Here is a 15901-nt window from a genome sequence, read left to right as displayed (position 1 = left end):
ACAACCTGTGCATATTTACTTGAATAAAAAATTAGCTCGCAATTTAGAGATACGAGTTATGATATTAAAACATAATAATATATTAATCTGTTTTCAATATCACATTAATTTGCTTATCTCGCATTGAATATATTTACTGGGAGTGCGTCACGACGCATTAAACTAAATTAAACCATTTGGTACAAGGGAAGTTTAGTAAATTAAATTCCACTTTGTGCAACTAATGTGGTGCTGGTTCTTAAGAATAAATTAAAAATTATCCTGTAAAATATGTTGCTAGTGTCTTCACGATGACTGTTTCACAAAATTCGGTGTTATTTAATCATTTCTGTTTTTTTCTGTGATGGTCATAATTCAACTTACCATGACATCATGCATCTCTTTACAGGCTTGGCGCTTCGTGAGGCCATCGTGCAAGAACTGGACGAGGAATTTGTTTGAATGCAGTCCAGCAGCCCCCTTGCAAGTGGAGTGCAACGATTACTTCGGATATGACTGATCAGTTCACTGGAGGACAGCTCCGTTGAGCGCTTTATGGATGCCTTAGCCGTGCCGCAGCAGCTTGCCGAGATGCTTTGTCCAACCTGATCGGCACGCACCAAACTTGAAAATAAATTGTTTTCCCACAACCTCTGCCACCATGCTCTTGGGCCCCCTTTCTTTACTCCCCACGGTGGCTGGTGGTAGCGCAAACCATCCTGTGTGCGCTAGAAGCGTGATTCTTGTAACTCAAAGCAATAAACGGGTCTTTTTTCTGGAATTCTTTCGCACTCTCATTTACGAATATTTGCTAGGTAGAATGGTATGTATGTACATTCATCCACAGTGCCGGTCACTGGCGAGTGGGTTAATTGCATGTGCCAGCGTTCGAAAGCTGGATGCAATTATTCGAAAGCTGGATGCCATTATTCGAAAGCTGGAAACCATTATTCGAAAGCTGGCTACCAATGTTTGAAAGTTGGCTACCAATGTTTGAAAGTTGGATGCCAGTATGAGACCTTTGCTGGCCCATGCTGCAGAACGAACATCGGGACTGCGTTGGCCGCTTGATCGGTCGAGCGTTGGCCCAAAACTGGCATGAAAGTAGGGCCAATGTGTAAAGTGGTAGCGCTCGGCCCTAATGCCAGTGTAGGACCGATGTTCGTGCCAAGTTTTGCTAACACTTGCCCGACGTTCGGCCAATGTTGTTGTGCTGCCTGGGGTGTAGGCTAACGAAAAGAGTTCAGCTTAAACTGAGGACAACGCTGAGAACTGTGGAAAGGAAAATGATAGGTATAACGTTAAGAGACAGGAAGAGGGCAGAGTGGGTCAGGGATCAAACATGGGTTAATGATACCCTCTTCGAAGTCAAGAAGTGGTCATGAGCTTGGGCAGGGTACGTAATGCGAAGGCAGTTAACCGATGGTCATTAAGGGTGAAGGTTTTTATACCAAGAGAAGGCAAGCGTAGCATGGGGAGGCAGATAGTTAGGTGGGCAGATGAGATTAAGATGTTTGCAGGGATACGGTAGCTGCAGCTGGCACATGACGGGGTTAATGGGAGAAAGTGGACGTATAGTTAGATGATGATGATGATGATGATAGGCAAGATAAGCGCTGGTCCTTAAGGGTAGCGGAGTGGATTCCAAGAGAAGGCAAGCGTAGCAGGGGGCGGCAGAAAGTTAGATCGGCGGATGAGATTAAGAAATTTGCGGGAATACGGTGGCCGCAGCTGGCAAAGTAGAGGGTTAATTGGAGAGACATGGGAGAGGCCTTTGCCCTGCAGTGGGTGTAGTCAGGCTGATGATGATGATGATGATGATGATGTCCTTTAAGATTTCAATGACATCCCCACCTGCGGCGACGCCTTCGAAGGGCATAACGCACGCACCATACAGCTGTTCTTTTGACTTGATAAACAAAGAGCGAGATCCGGACCTTGCCTCTAGCAGCCGGCCCCCTTGCCTCTAGTGGGAGGAATGTGTGTCACGAGGATAACGGCGATGTTGAGACACAGAACAACAGTCAATGTTTGATTAATTATTTCAGTGAGATTACAAAAATATACACAAGGAGGTAGCATGTTCGATGTCTTCATGAGGATCTTCTGTACAAATCAATATGAAAGAAGACGAAGTAAAAGTGAAGCAGATGGAGATGAAAACCAAGGTAGTATACCGAATTTCTGTCTGTGTGGCCAACCTTAGAGCGAATATAGGCCATTCACCCAGGGTATAGCAACACATCAGCACGCAGCTAAAAGAACTGACCACGCGGCCGTGGTTTGTCGCTGCCGCAGCTGGAAATGCATAGCCGTGTTCAGCCTACAAGTCAGCTAGGTCGTCAAGGCCTCAACTTCAGCGGCCCAATCACCATTGCCACCTCCACACGCGGGTCGCAGGCGTTACCAGCTTACGTGGGCCTGACAAGAACGCCGACTGTTTCGGAAGGACCGCCAGCACGTTTCTGGAACAACTCTGTGACAGGCCCGGTGCCCATCATGCCGGTAGACAACTGTCAGGTATGCTGGCGGACGTCCCAGTCTCCTTCAAACGGCCAAAGATTCTCGCCTCTAGAAACAGGGTCATAAGACCGTCTTTCAGATGGAATTATGGTCAGCGTATATATGGTATCACCACTAATCGCTGGTGGTGAAAGGAATCGTGTCTCCACGGTCGGACGTTAACGCGATGCAAAAGACAGCGGAAATGAATTGGAATTTTGTCACACCAGCTGTAACTGCACTCATTACGACTGTGGCATCTTGATGAATACCGTGCGCAAGTCCTGTTCTGACCGCTACGTTCCTGCTTCGTCTTCGCAATAAGTAAAGTGGCGGCAACGACCCGGCGTACGCCTAGGGTTAGTAGATTTCAGAGTAAGCTACTCCCGTCCTCCATGTCCCCCGTTTCTTGCCCAGCCGCTGTAGTGTTGCGGTTAGAGCACTCGGTTGCTGAGCCTGAGGACGCACGGTCCCGGTCGCGGCGGCTGTGTTTTAATGAAGGAGACACGTAAGGTGCCCGTGTATTGTGGGATTTCAGTGCGCATTAAATAACCCCAGTGGTCGAAATTAATCTGCAGCCGTCCACCAAGGCGTCCCCGTAGCTCATGTCGATTTGGGACGTTGAGATCCTAATACCATACCGTACCGCACTGTACCGTACCGCCCTGTTTCTAAGACGCACACTCTATTTAAACTAAATTCACTAACGTGAAACGTAGCTGGGATTGAGGCTATGCAGCCGGCGCAATGTGGGGTGTCCGGGCTTCTAGCCGTGGCTTCCAAAAAGGTTGACATAAAAAAAAAAGTTCCAGGCTGATGTACCGTTATTTACCGGCACACTGGCTTGATCACTACGAACGCTATTACCAAACACAGTCTAAGGTGCCTGGCAAACTTTCGCTACGTGCTTCAAACGGAAGTAATAAGTGCGGAAACAATTATTAGCATAGTTAAGTCATCCGGGCCAGGAATCGGCTGCATCTTTTGTCTTCACACCGTCAGGTGTTATAGACAGATTCCCTCCGAGGTGTCGCACAAGGCCGTCCTTCGGATGAAATTACGGCGTCGCATAACTAAATCGGTCTTGTGACAATGGGTGTTTATCTTAAACCACCGGTCATGTGATTCATTCAATGGGACACAAATGAGACATTTCCTCGTCGCATCCAATCTTCCACATCTACTCTGTGCACACTCAGCGGATGCACCTTTGACTTTTTCTGCTGCTTTACTGTCTTTTTTTTCGGCAGAAGCCTCCCCTCAGCGGTGCAACGGGCATGGAGAAGGCTAGCGGTGACGGCGACCATCAGGCGCCCTGGTCACCACTCAAGGCGCGCCTGACGACCAAGGTTCTGATCTGCCTTCTGGTGCCTTTCTGCATGGTGCTTGGGGGCGCTGTCATCGTGGGCGCACTCGTCTCCCTGCGGAACCGGTGACGGCGCCCTGATACTGCCGTGACACTCGCCGCACAATGGTTTGAACGCGAGCGTGAGTCACAAGCCGTTTCGTGGAGTCCCCGACACAGTGAAGAACGGGCTGTATACAGGCGAAGCACTCGGACGATCGGTGTCAGTGCGCCTCGGTCTCTGTCTTCAGTGATGGAATGGCGGAGGAGGCCCTCTGGCTGCTTTTTTTTTTTTTGTTGCCCAGACAAGGGGAAATAAAATTAGTGAAAAGCCTGTGCAGTCGTCCAGAAATATCAGCACGAAAAAGAAAGTAAAAGGGAACAAAGATGACGTGTGCAACGCATTACTTTCACTTATGTAACCGTTACCGAAAACTTCGTAAGCAAAAACTTTTGCATCACTACGGCGTCCCGCATTGGAGCAATGCGAAAGCAAAACGTTCGCATAATATATCGATGTCCGTGGCTGTTCTGACGTCCATGTACTATATAGACGTCCGTGGCTATTTTGACGTCTAAGTGTATTTTTTCGCGTTTAATTAACTACCTAATTACACCTCACGAACCAAATTTTTCCCACGGCAACATTTTACCACACACTATCGGCCATAATCACACTTTCACACATTTATTTTCGGAGAACGACGTAATCGTGCGGTCAAAATTGCGGGCATTTTTTTCCTGATGCGACATAGTCATATAATGCTCTCGCATTAATAATTAGTTCATCCGTCAGTGAGTAAGGTATAGGTTTTGCTGAAGTAGCGTGGTGCAGGAGCATTAAGAAAGATGGAGAGACCGCAACTAATTGGCCAAAACCATTCGCGCGACGTCCGCGGCTCACAGGAGTGAATGCGCCTTAAGTCATGTAGCCGAAATTTCAAATCGCTCCTGAGACACTTCGTGACACTTCCTTTCGAGGTGGTAAAAATAATGGTGACGTCATGTGGTTTACGTACTTATAACTGAACCAGGAAACAAATATTGAAAAACCACATCTTTTTAAAAACGGGAGTTTTACCTGCCTGTGGACTTTTACCCGTATATTACGCCAAAATTTCAGTTTAGATGAAGCTTCGTTTCCGCGTCGAAGTTGTTTTAAACATTGAAACACTGCTGCATGTATCATAGGAGGCAGCAGTGCCAACGTGATGTCTTAATCTCTATCTTTGTCCCGTTGAATGCGAGGCTAAGAAGAGAAAAAGACACAGGTCACTGACCTTTCAGGAGTACTGAACAGGGGAAACCGAGAGAAAGTGACGCAAGAGTCGTGTTCTGAATGTGCCATTCTTATTTTTATTGCATATATTTAATACTCCGACATGTAGAGATGGAAATAGAGATATATATTTATATAGATAATTACTATACCGCAATGTATTTATATATTTATATAGCAGACACCATGTGAACGATTGCCATTGACAATAGATGACGACCGCCAGGCGGTTTGCTATCTTTATTTTTTCACTCCTGCCTGCGGCGTCAGAGTATACGCCATCTGCCAGCAACCAGAAACGTGCTGTGCAACAGACACACAATTGCGACAATGCTTAAGCTGCGCGATTTAAGGCCTCCTCGAAGAGCGCACGCCTTGGAGACCTCGCTACTCTGCAGCTTTGTGTCTCGACACTTCTTCAATGCAGACGAAAGGAAGCTGGCATACCGTGCCTCATTCGGTCGGGAGATATGATACATTGAATCAATACGTCATATTCCTCCATGCAACCAACCGCGTACACTTCATCTTCATTTTTCGCGCGCGAGCTTTCCGCAGCGCCACCTTTCGGCGAAGGTGAGCGTAATTAGCAGGACAGAATGCAAAAAAAAAAGAAAGGGTGCGAATCATAGTTAGATACAATGTGGGCCGTCCTCTGAAATCTGGTGTAACCTTGTTGGCCCGAATATCATCCAAGAAAGAACAATTGAGATGGAAAAAAAAAGAAACGTCGCCAATACGTGAAATGGAATTGTCACCCCAATTTCCTTTCCTGAGAAAGATTAGAAGTTGGCCTGAATTGATAGTGTGCCGCGTTCTAATCCCAAAGAGAAAAATAACAGAAAACGAACCTTTTATAAGCCAGAAAACTTCGAAAAACCAAACACAGGTGTCGCCATGATTGGACGATTTCGTAAAATGCTTGCATCAAGGCTAGTCAAACCACGGATCACAGAGGCTACGCTACATTGCCATTCCATACAGAACTGCGGTAACTCGGCCTTTTCGGTGATGACGTCACGAGGTTGAATCGAATAATGGGAGTATTCTTAAATACAGTTTTCTCGCCCATGAATTTGTCTTTTGTTGCCGCAGAAACGTCAGCATAGCCAGAAAGCGTCAGAGAACCAATTTTTACTAAGAATAATGATTGGATGGAGTTGTCTTGAGTGACCCATTAACAAAAATGCCCGGTTACTGCAAACTAGACGTGAACTCGGGTTCAAGCAACATAGAAACTTTTAGAAATTGCGTTCGTTTTCTTTTTGTTGTTCCTTGTTTGCACAGTGAGTCAGTGAGATGCTAAGTAGTTTTACAGCTTTGTTTGGCGGTGGCCATTATACTTTTTTTATTGGGCCTCGCGTTTTGCCGTTTCGTTTTGCGGTAAACACGGCCGAAATTCGGTTATAGTGATGAAACACAACGTGTCCGACGTTAAGCCTCATTCCTCCCAATATCCTGATACATAACTCGTATTTAGCTTTGACGGATGAAAGCATATAATTTAGGCGAAATAAAATGAGTGGTGGAAATGAAACTACCTTTCTTGGCTGAAATTTCTCGGTATTATATAAACTGGCCACATCAATATGTTCAGAAAATGAACTGAGATGCGAATTAGTGATTCTGCATTCCTTAATCCCATTTTTGTATTTCCTGCTGAGAGAAAGCACTCTACCCCATGGAGAGAAGGGTACAGAAGACGGCCCACACTTTGACAAAAGAAAGCATCATTGCTGAACGAATAAACTGAGTGCAAAATGAGCGTGCCATGATCAGTAGCATTGCACGACACACGAAAAGAGCTAGATCAAATTCATGAGTACAGTTGCCCAAAAGCCCTTGAATGTGCTCCGACAGTAATACGCCCTTTCTATGCGCAGTTTACGCAAACACGCACGCCATTGTTCGCGCGTATCCATGCGCGCATCTGTCAACAAACAGTTCAATTTGACGATGCACACTTCCTTGTTTGTCGCCATGATTAAAGCACACGTAGCCAAACCGGCGGTACACAGACACCAAAATTAGGCATTGTAAATAACGCCAGCAAAAACTGCATGAATAAGTGATCACGCACATGGAAGAAGAAAAAAAAAATAAATAATTTTTTTTTCTGAGTAGCCACACTCCCGTATTCGATGAAGGCCACAACAACTGAGCCACATGTCATTTCAAAACGAAGCGAACAGTCTGTCGAAAATACGCTTAGCTTTCGACAATCAAACTTAAATCAAAAAGACGCAACGCAACAAGACAGGGACATAAAAGAGGCAAACACCCCCACGCTGACTTCCGCGCTGTAGTTGGCAACGTTGTGTTTGTCCCTTCTATGTTACGTTCTTGTTGTGTGTTTTTTTAGCTTAGGCTTAGTTATAAATTACCAACACGCTCAGCCGCCACTGTCGCTCTGGCAAGCTACCATAATATCTACGGTGAAAGCAATTTAAGCTCGAGCTGTTATTTAACTGACGCTCGACGTTGCAGTGAACACTTCGAACAAGACTTCAGCGAATGCATACACATTACGTTCACAGCCGTGCAGAGGCGGTCATTATATGGGCAAGCATGATACGTCTTATGCCATGCATATAGTAAACGCTTGCGCTAGAGAAATCGATACGTCAAGTGTATCCAGTCGGTACTGTGTAACTGCCTCAATCACATTCTCCAGTAAAGCACAGTAAACTTTCACCAGCAGTTTGTGATGGGATTATCACGGCCTTTATCTCCTGTACATGATATCCTCAGTTATTGCGTGTTATCTCCAGCATTTATATGCTAACATTTCATTGCTGTTTTAAGCGTAGTTTTATAACATCGAGCTGAAGCATTGCTCTCGCAGTGCCAACGACGAAAATCCATTGCACTGTAAAGTCGGTGTGACTCCCGGCTGCATTGAGACCAAGAAGACTGTTTTATATTGGTTTTATTGCAGCCTTCCCAGTTCAAGATAATCTATTTTACCAACGTCTCCAAGAAAAGATACACTGCTTTTCGAACGAACGATCAGATTACACCGGAAGATTGTATTATAAAGCGTGCCTGCAGAATATCCAGCTAAGATACAAGAATCATGATGGAAAACAATGCGGTGGAACGCTTGATCCGTCTCGTTTCTTCCTTTCTGTCTGTGTTCCATCACGCTGTTGTTCACCATGAATCTATACCAACTTGAACAATTTTCTTAGGTAATTAAGGTACAAGAAACCTCGTGGGCTGACGAAAAGGTAAAACAAGCTTACCATAGCATAGTCACTGACAACTGCCGGTAAGGCCTAGTGCCTTTTTGCTGTTATCACGTGAGCTATAGTTAATAATTAACCAAGTCCTAGAGATGTGCTGTTCTTTCATCAAAACAATGTGCAATTTTAGCCCGGAGTGCACCAATTGTGTCCAGTCTCGCAAAATATTTCCCGTTATGCAAACTATTATTTCTTTTATGTTGCTTTGCGCTTTCCAGACACAGAGTGAAGAAAAAAAAGGAAGAAAGATACTATCCACAGTTAGCGTCATGGTTTGGCAAGAAACGTTTAGTCGAAGTTCGAGGTCGATGAACGCATGTAAGACGCGAATAAACGCACACACACAGACCGACAACGCCGTTCACAAACACCAAGGGCACTGAAGCCCCGAGACACACGGGAGGCGACATCTTATTTACAGCTGTGGAGTACATGCGAGCTACTCTTAATTTTTTTTTTGCTCCGCGCGAAGCAAAGGCAAATGAACGGGCGGCGTGCCACGTGAGCAGGGAACTCAGCCGTCACTTGGTGAGCGCACATACACGCAGAGACACAACTCGCACGCCGCCGTCACTCGACGTACACTGCTACACACCCACACACACAGCAAGGACGTGTATGTACATGCTTACGCAAAGGACACCGTCAAAACGGCTTACGCTTCGGTTGTAATGGTTAAAAAAAACTTGAACGCAATGATAGAACTAGCTGACAATCCTTGAACTCCACATGCAATGTTAAGGGTGGGCGGGAGCCGTGTAGTTGCGACCTATATGGGGCCTGAAATGCTATGCTGTTTAATTTTAAAGCTGCAGTTCTTTACGACCAGTTTCAGTTACCGCTGATTGCTACTGTCTCCTTAGCTTATGAGTGTACCGTTTTCATGATATTTGCGGCGACTGATTCAGAAACCGCTCAGCTGCATTACGCCGCCTCACGGCGAGTGGAGCAACCCTGACATATGTCACTTACGGTCACACATGCGCGACACAGAGAGCCGTCGGTGAAAGGCCGTATATCTCGTGTAGAGGGGTGAATTCGTGACAGTGACTTTGCGCTAGAAGCTATCACGAAACTTGAATATCGGTGACACGCACGCATTTTACTCACAGTCCAAAGTGGTCGGTACAGGAACACAACTCAATTGTCATTTGTGGCTCAACAACACTCCCGCTGAGAAGCGTGAGCCTGTGCATGTGCTATGAAGCTTCACACTCAGGTAACCGGACACCGGATTCTGGCTGGTAATCTGCCATACTCCGGTGTCAGAACTTGTTAATCTTACACGCGCGTGTCCATGTGCTTGCGCAGGCTAATGTTTTACTGTTTCATGTGGACGTACTACACTGGCCGTACCACCGTCAATGCCGGGGAGCTGTAGTAGCGCTTGTGATAGACATTTTTCGAAGCTGTGTTCATCCCAAATTGGTCGGATACATTATTGCGACGCGCCACTCTGCTCGGCGGAAAGTATATGCAGAAATGGACGTTGGCGGCTTACGGATGGGTAGTACTAAGGAACGCATCAGAATAACAGCCGCGCTATGCATATACCCGCGTCTCCATGTTTCTGACGCACCAACGAATCCAAGCCTAGCCCTGAGTCTTCTCCCATCGCTGCCGTTCGTATTGCTGGTGGTTTTCTCGCAGTGTTGTACGTGCAGTAAAATGAAAAGTAAGCAGTCGAATTTTGTAACGGTTCATTTAGTTTTCACTTCGTTTGGTCGCGGCGCTACGAAGTCAACAGGAGATGAATATAATGGGCAATCGCAGAAACGACCGATCTGGACACCGCGGCACCGCTAGCTACCCTATCCTGTCTCCGCATCCAGTCCGGTTGAGTCATAAAGTTCTTTTGCCGCGACAGGATTAGCGCCGATAAAGCGCGCCATTCGCGTTAAACACGTCGTCGCGCTGTCATTCTTCGGCGTCGGCGCCCGTCCTCCATTGAGACCCGGGAATGGAACGTGTTTTTTTGGCGTCATGGGTGCGTTTCCGCACCACCATCGTTACGTCAGCTCCAACGGCCGATACGTCACCGGGAGTTGCGACCAATGGGAGATGAGCAAATGAAATGAAAACGAAATTAATCGTTACAAGTTGCAGCCTCAGGTTTTAATTGAAGGACAAGCTCTCCGATTCTATCTGAAGAGCGTTTGCGAAGTTTGTGAGAGGTATTTAAATGAAGTTGCAATCGATGAAATAGGGACGGCCAATAATGAGAACGCCATGACACATGACACACTTATTGCCGAATAGCTGCCCAATTATTGCTTTAAAAGCACAAATGTATCGCATAGTTTAACTAGCAGCAGCAGGGATCGCGAGAAACGATTTAAAACAAGCTTAGCGTGTGCCTTAAATACCGAAATTTTCATCATGTGGCCACTGGTGTGCATACCTAAAACCTAAGAAAAGCTGATAACCTTGGGCAGACCTTACATTCCTTGATTCATGATAGCTGAAACTTGCTTGCGGTGTTTTGTTCTCCATACTGATGACATAACGAAAGCTGAAAACACGTATAGCAGGGGAGAAGGTCGATATACAGGTATGCCACAGAGAAACGTCCGCTGACTAGCTTTTGCTTCAGGGATTACGCTTTCGATGTTTTGGGTTCACAACTTCTACTGCCCCAAAATAACGCCACAATTGCGAGATTTTCATCTTTCGATTAATGAAAAAAAGAAGCACGTAATTTGTAAGGCCTTGCTGGTCTAAACTGTGCATCGTAGTTTGTGTGTAAGTTGCTTTGGATTACACTGCGGTCAGCTCCCCACAAAGACATCTTAAAGTGGCACAACCCAAACTCTGTGGTGCTGTTTTCCTCATGTAACAAACGCACAATATCTCAATTTGAGTTCTCCTCTGGACAGCAACGTTGCTTCCCTTAATTCACGATAAACGTTCTTCTAAAGCGCTATTTTGTCATTTAAGAAACGTGGAGTGCTTTTGCTCGTAAAGCGAGCTTCTATGCACGCACAATTCAGAATCCGTCTTTTTTTTTTTTCCACTAGCACTAAACGCGGTTGGCTGTTTCGCAGATACTGATCATACATGCTAAGGCAGATATAACTTAATAAAAACACAAAAGGAGTGCAGCGATTTTCCTTAAGCAGTTTGATTTGTGCAAATTAAGTAATATAAAGCCATGACTGTGCGATTGCGTACTAGTGCGAACGCGTCTCTTGAGGACATGAAAAGGACACAACTGCACCGTCTCAGACGGTGCTACAGAGAGTTTTAGCTCACCGTTCATAACAATCAGCGCATGCGAACCACGGCGCTGCATTTTAAGAGGTTGCGCGCAGGGCACGAAGCTCTCCTAAAGCGCACTAAAAGCGCAGACGCAGCACGCATAGCTTGCACACAACAGAGAGAGCTACCCGGCGAGGCGAACACTCGCGCGACATAATATATACGTATTGCACCCAGTATTTATGCGAGGAGGAAACGAGAAGAACAAGTAGGCATAACGCGCTCACGCTTCCTAAGACACACGCTGATACAAAGAACCCCATCAACTGAAAGTGACGGGAAATCACAACCTGGATATGACCTTCACTGATTTCGTGCCTCCAGCATGTGAACGCTCGCTCAGCTTCCGCATATGTACATTTCACATAAAAAATAAATAGTGCTGCTTCGAGCCATTGCCTCCGAGTAAAATGTGCAGTACATAGTCGTTATATACGCAAAAATACCAGCAACGAACGCAACAAAGCCATTGCATGCGCAGCTGATAACCAACGGGCAGTGTATATCAGCGCCTGTTATCGAGGTAACGATAAGAGATAAAAAGTAAGCATTATTTTAAACGCTGTAAGATTTAGGTTTGAAAGCGCCAGATATCAATGTTTGAAAATTGTTTTTCTAGGTGTTCTTTACAAACTTTTGTTTAGTCGCAGTTGAACGTATTTTTAATTGGCCCTTGTCGAGACGGCGTAAAAAACTTGAGGGGATACTGAAGCTCCGCCTTAAGGCTATGACGTCATAGCGTTAATGGTGCCACGGTGAGCAGGCTATGATGACCCCACAAGGTCACGTGACCTTGGTGGCAGGTAGGCCAACAGCTTTCTCGCTCACAGCACCGACGCCGGATTTTCGGCAGAACGCAAGCCTTATCGCTATCGTGTCAAAACATATCAAAATCTATTATCGCTTCTAAGGAGTAGATCTTTGCGTGATTTACAAGGGAGGAGCTCGGATGAAATGACATTTTTCAGTGTTATCAGTTAGCTCAGACACGGTTAATTATGCCTACTTCCCTTCACTTCAAGTCGGTGTTGATATGTGGTAGGCTTAACTCCAAACGACGGGTGGTGGCTGCTGTTAGCGATTTTGAATGTTATCTAATGCAGATGCCTATACTTCAGATGTCCTGTATGCCAACAAGGGCTATCCGATACAAACCCGCCATTTTTGAATACACTGAAAACCCGGTACTGCGACCACCTCTGCAGCGAATTAATTTCATATTTTTGGTTCATTTTACCCTTGCCACCGACTTTACTTTCTTTATTAAGGCTTGGAACTTGATCGCTCACGCTATTTAAAACGATATGTAGCAGTATTTGTTATTATTCGGTCTGCTATTTGTTCAAATCTGCGTACTGAGTCCGCAAGAAAAACTGATATGTTCAACCGATCGCAAAGAGATATGTGATGTTATTACTTTCACTAAATCATCAGATTCTGACGCCAATGTGAAGATAGTTACCCGTCGTAATGAATGCATATATATTCTTTATGTATCTGAAATCTTTATTAATGTAAAACGTTTAATTTCCTGTTCTCTGTTTGCGTTGCACTTTTAAGAGCATGAAAAACGAAGTGTCGCGTTAAATTATCCCGAGAGACAAGCAGTTTGTGAACTAACCCGTAGAAAAATCGGAAACCTCCATCACGCACACTGCAACGTGGACGAACCCACGACATTCCATTGCAGCACGGTAGCACCATACACGAGCACGCGTAAAGAAAAAAGATCAAGACAACGCTCAAAAAACGCTGAGTCTGAACACGTTACACACACGAAATAGAGATTAAAAGCGGACACTCATTGTGCGGTTATGTCGGTACAGCTATACATATACACCCGCGCATACGCGCATATGTTTCGCGTTTATCTGCTGCTTACTGTCTCTTCGAGACGACTACAGGAAGACGTGGGTACATTTCGTTAGGCGTTTATCCGGGCTTGACAGTCACGCCGTGGCAACGAGCTGTTTGCCACGGCCTCCTTCTCAACCTCACTTCATGCCTGACGCCGACTTCTGTCTCAGCATTATTGCGCAGCGTTGCCGACGCTGCAGGTATTCCCGGCCAATCAGGTACCGAATTTGCGAAGATTTTCATCCGCAAGAGTGGTTCGGGATTGGCTGGAGCCTAGGCTATCCTACTGTCGTGATTGGTCACCAGCAGACGCCGCCCTGTCGCCATGCGTGGCACCTTTGTCTTGGCTCACGCCAGCTCTGGCGTCCCGTGGCCTTGGCAGGACAGAGCGTCGCAGTTCTTCAACCCGAAGAACAATGACGCCATCTCCTCCATTGGTTGCATTCTTTCGTCTATGCTGCCCCGGATGGAGAAAAATTTTCTCCAGGAAAGTGCTGTCGAGACAGAGGTGTTTGTTTCTTGGGCTGTACCACAGTGGAGAGCCCAGAGGTACAATCAAATCATCCAAGGCCCTTGGACCGTTTATGGGATAGTGGAGCATATACTGTGGTGCATCATATACGTCCCATTATCCTGTAAAGGGCTAAAGTGCACTTAGGAGCAAAATGATGATTTACTATTTTTGCGCTTGTTTTAGTTCTGTTGTTCCGAGGCATTTTGTATAGAAGGATACCCCAGTTTGGGGCATGCATTACGGAGGAATTTTGTGGGAGGGCGTCTTTTGAAACTCTGCTCTCCGAAGTGCTCGCAGCGCTTTAGGCCTGCAGTTGAGAGCACGCAACAAAGATGATCGCTCCAAAAGAGCTAAAGATCACTAGAAATGCTCGCTTTAACTGGCGAACCGTATGCAGTAACCCGATCGTGATCAGTAGAGATTACCGAACTCGAGGTTCAACGGGCCTAGAACGGACCTCTTGGATATGGCTTCGTCAGCCAAAGGCTGCAGGTGCAAGCTCTTTGTGGGTTGACTGTATAGCCATAGTGGCTTCTAAACTTTAGACAGCGGCTGTGAATCTCGATCAACCTTCTGGACATCGACATCGAGGAGCCCGTATCCTCTACTCGAGGTCAGCACAGCAACGACAGGACTCCCGCGCAAGGCACAATGCCGTGCCAGGATCACTCGAAGGTCTGCCAGCGCTGCGCTGGGGGTGGCTGTTCTTCGTAGGGCCTGGGTGGCACAGGCGGAGGCCTTCCGTTGGCCACGTCGGCCAGCTTGGCACTGATCTCCTGCGCCGAGGGCGGCTGCTGCTGCTGCCGCTGCTGCGGCGGCACCGGTGGCGCCTGCAGCGTGAACCCCTGCGTGGGTATCTTGAGCTCGATGCGCTCTTCCATCAGGGACTCCAGGTTGCTCTGCTTGATGCCGTAGCAGAAGTACATGAACATGCCTGCGTCAGCATGACAAGGGGAACCAGAATTAGAATGGTGTCTTCGAAAATAGTTTGTAAAGTGTTACGGGCTCCAGGAGCCCTGTTCTATGAGTCAGGTTGAAACGGAAGGCTTCAGACTAACTTCTACAAAGTGAAGCTTTGTAACATGCACCGGAATACCCGGGCGCGTGGGCATTTCGCATTCGCAGAAGCTTGCCTGTCGTGGTTGGAATCCAACCCCAAAACTTGAGCTCATCATCCGAACATACACTAAGCCATCCGTGGTGGCGTTATCGATTTTTACTTCCTGTAATTTTTTTCTACTTCTTTAGCACAGATAAATACTCAGTGCTACAGGGACGGTCTAAGGGTCGGGTAAAAAACACTTTGAAAGTGTGCGTCCACATGTGCATATGTCTTGATTCAATCTAGCTACCGTGACCCTTCCAGCACGCTCTGCTTCCATCGAGGACGAACGCCAATCTGTTGAGATTTCAATTTTTAAGCACGGAATGCTTTTAGGTGCCGTCCTCAGCAATCGCACGCGAACATCGTCCGGAAATGCGGCGAACCTGAGGCCGAACAGTAAACCCAATATTCCGAAATTTCTGTCCATATGGCACCCACCTGGGCGCACACTGAAAGAACTGGCACGCCGCGCGGCCCGTCGAACGTTCTCGAATGATGGCGGAGATTCCTCGGGTTACCAGCGGCTGCGGAGAGCATTGCGGATGTTACGGCTGTTACACTGATTTCCTCTTCAGGGTGCTCGGAAGCTGGCCAGTGTGGCAGTGACTGAGATGCAAAGATTGTGTTTTGTGTGCGTCTACGAACAGAGGCGGCGCGTCTATGAATGGACAGCTGTATCGCCGTCGTACAGTCCGTGCCGTAGACACATAACTGTACGCGTTCGAACGAATCTTACCACACGACTCCCAGGTCAACACCATTGCCGCTCAACGCGTTGAACCAGGGAAGAAATGTGCCATTCAGGAAGTTATTATCA

General features: G+C 46.6%; 2 protein-coding genes across 2 annotated transcripts in view; one reads left to right on the top strand and one right to left on the bottom strand.

The window, feature by feature from the left end:
• Nucleotides 1-2283: 2283 nt before the first annotated feature.
• On the top strand, nt 2284-4005 carry LOC149364525 (uncharacterized). The gene is made up of 2 exons (XM_089570136.1): nt 2284-2499; nt 3732-4005. The coding sequence occupies exons 1-2, from the start codon at nt 2284-2286 to the stop codon at nt 3915-3917; spliced, it is 402 nt and encodes a 133-aa protein (XP_089426262.1). The 3' UTR covers nt 3918-4005.
• A 5686-nt stretch (nt 4006-9691) lies between these two features.
• The window catches only part of LOC149364524 (putative cationic amino acid transporter), a 131548-nt gene continuing 125338 nt past the window's right edge, over nt 9692-15901 (bottom strand). The window contains exon 13 of the mRNA XM_089574482.1: nt 9692-14913. Coding sequence (XP_089430608.1) covers nt 14645-14913 — 269 coding nt within the window. The 3' untranslated portion in view covers nt 9692-14644. The remainder of the gene's footprint in view (nt 14914-15901) is intronic.

The sequence above is a fragment of the Amblyomma mixtum genome, chromosome 2, assembly GCF_055824585.1.
Source record: "Amblyomma mixtum isolate Tamu chromosome 2, ASM5582458v1, whole genome shotgun sequence".
NCBI classification, from domain to species: domain Eukaryota; kingdom Metazoa; phylum Arthropoda; class Arachnida; order Ixodida; family Ixodidae; genus Amblyomma; species Amblyomma mixtum.
This window is presented reverse-complemented; position numbering and strand designations above follow the sequence as displayed.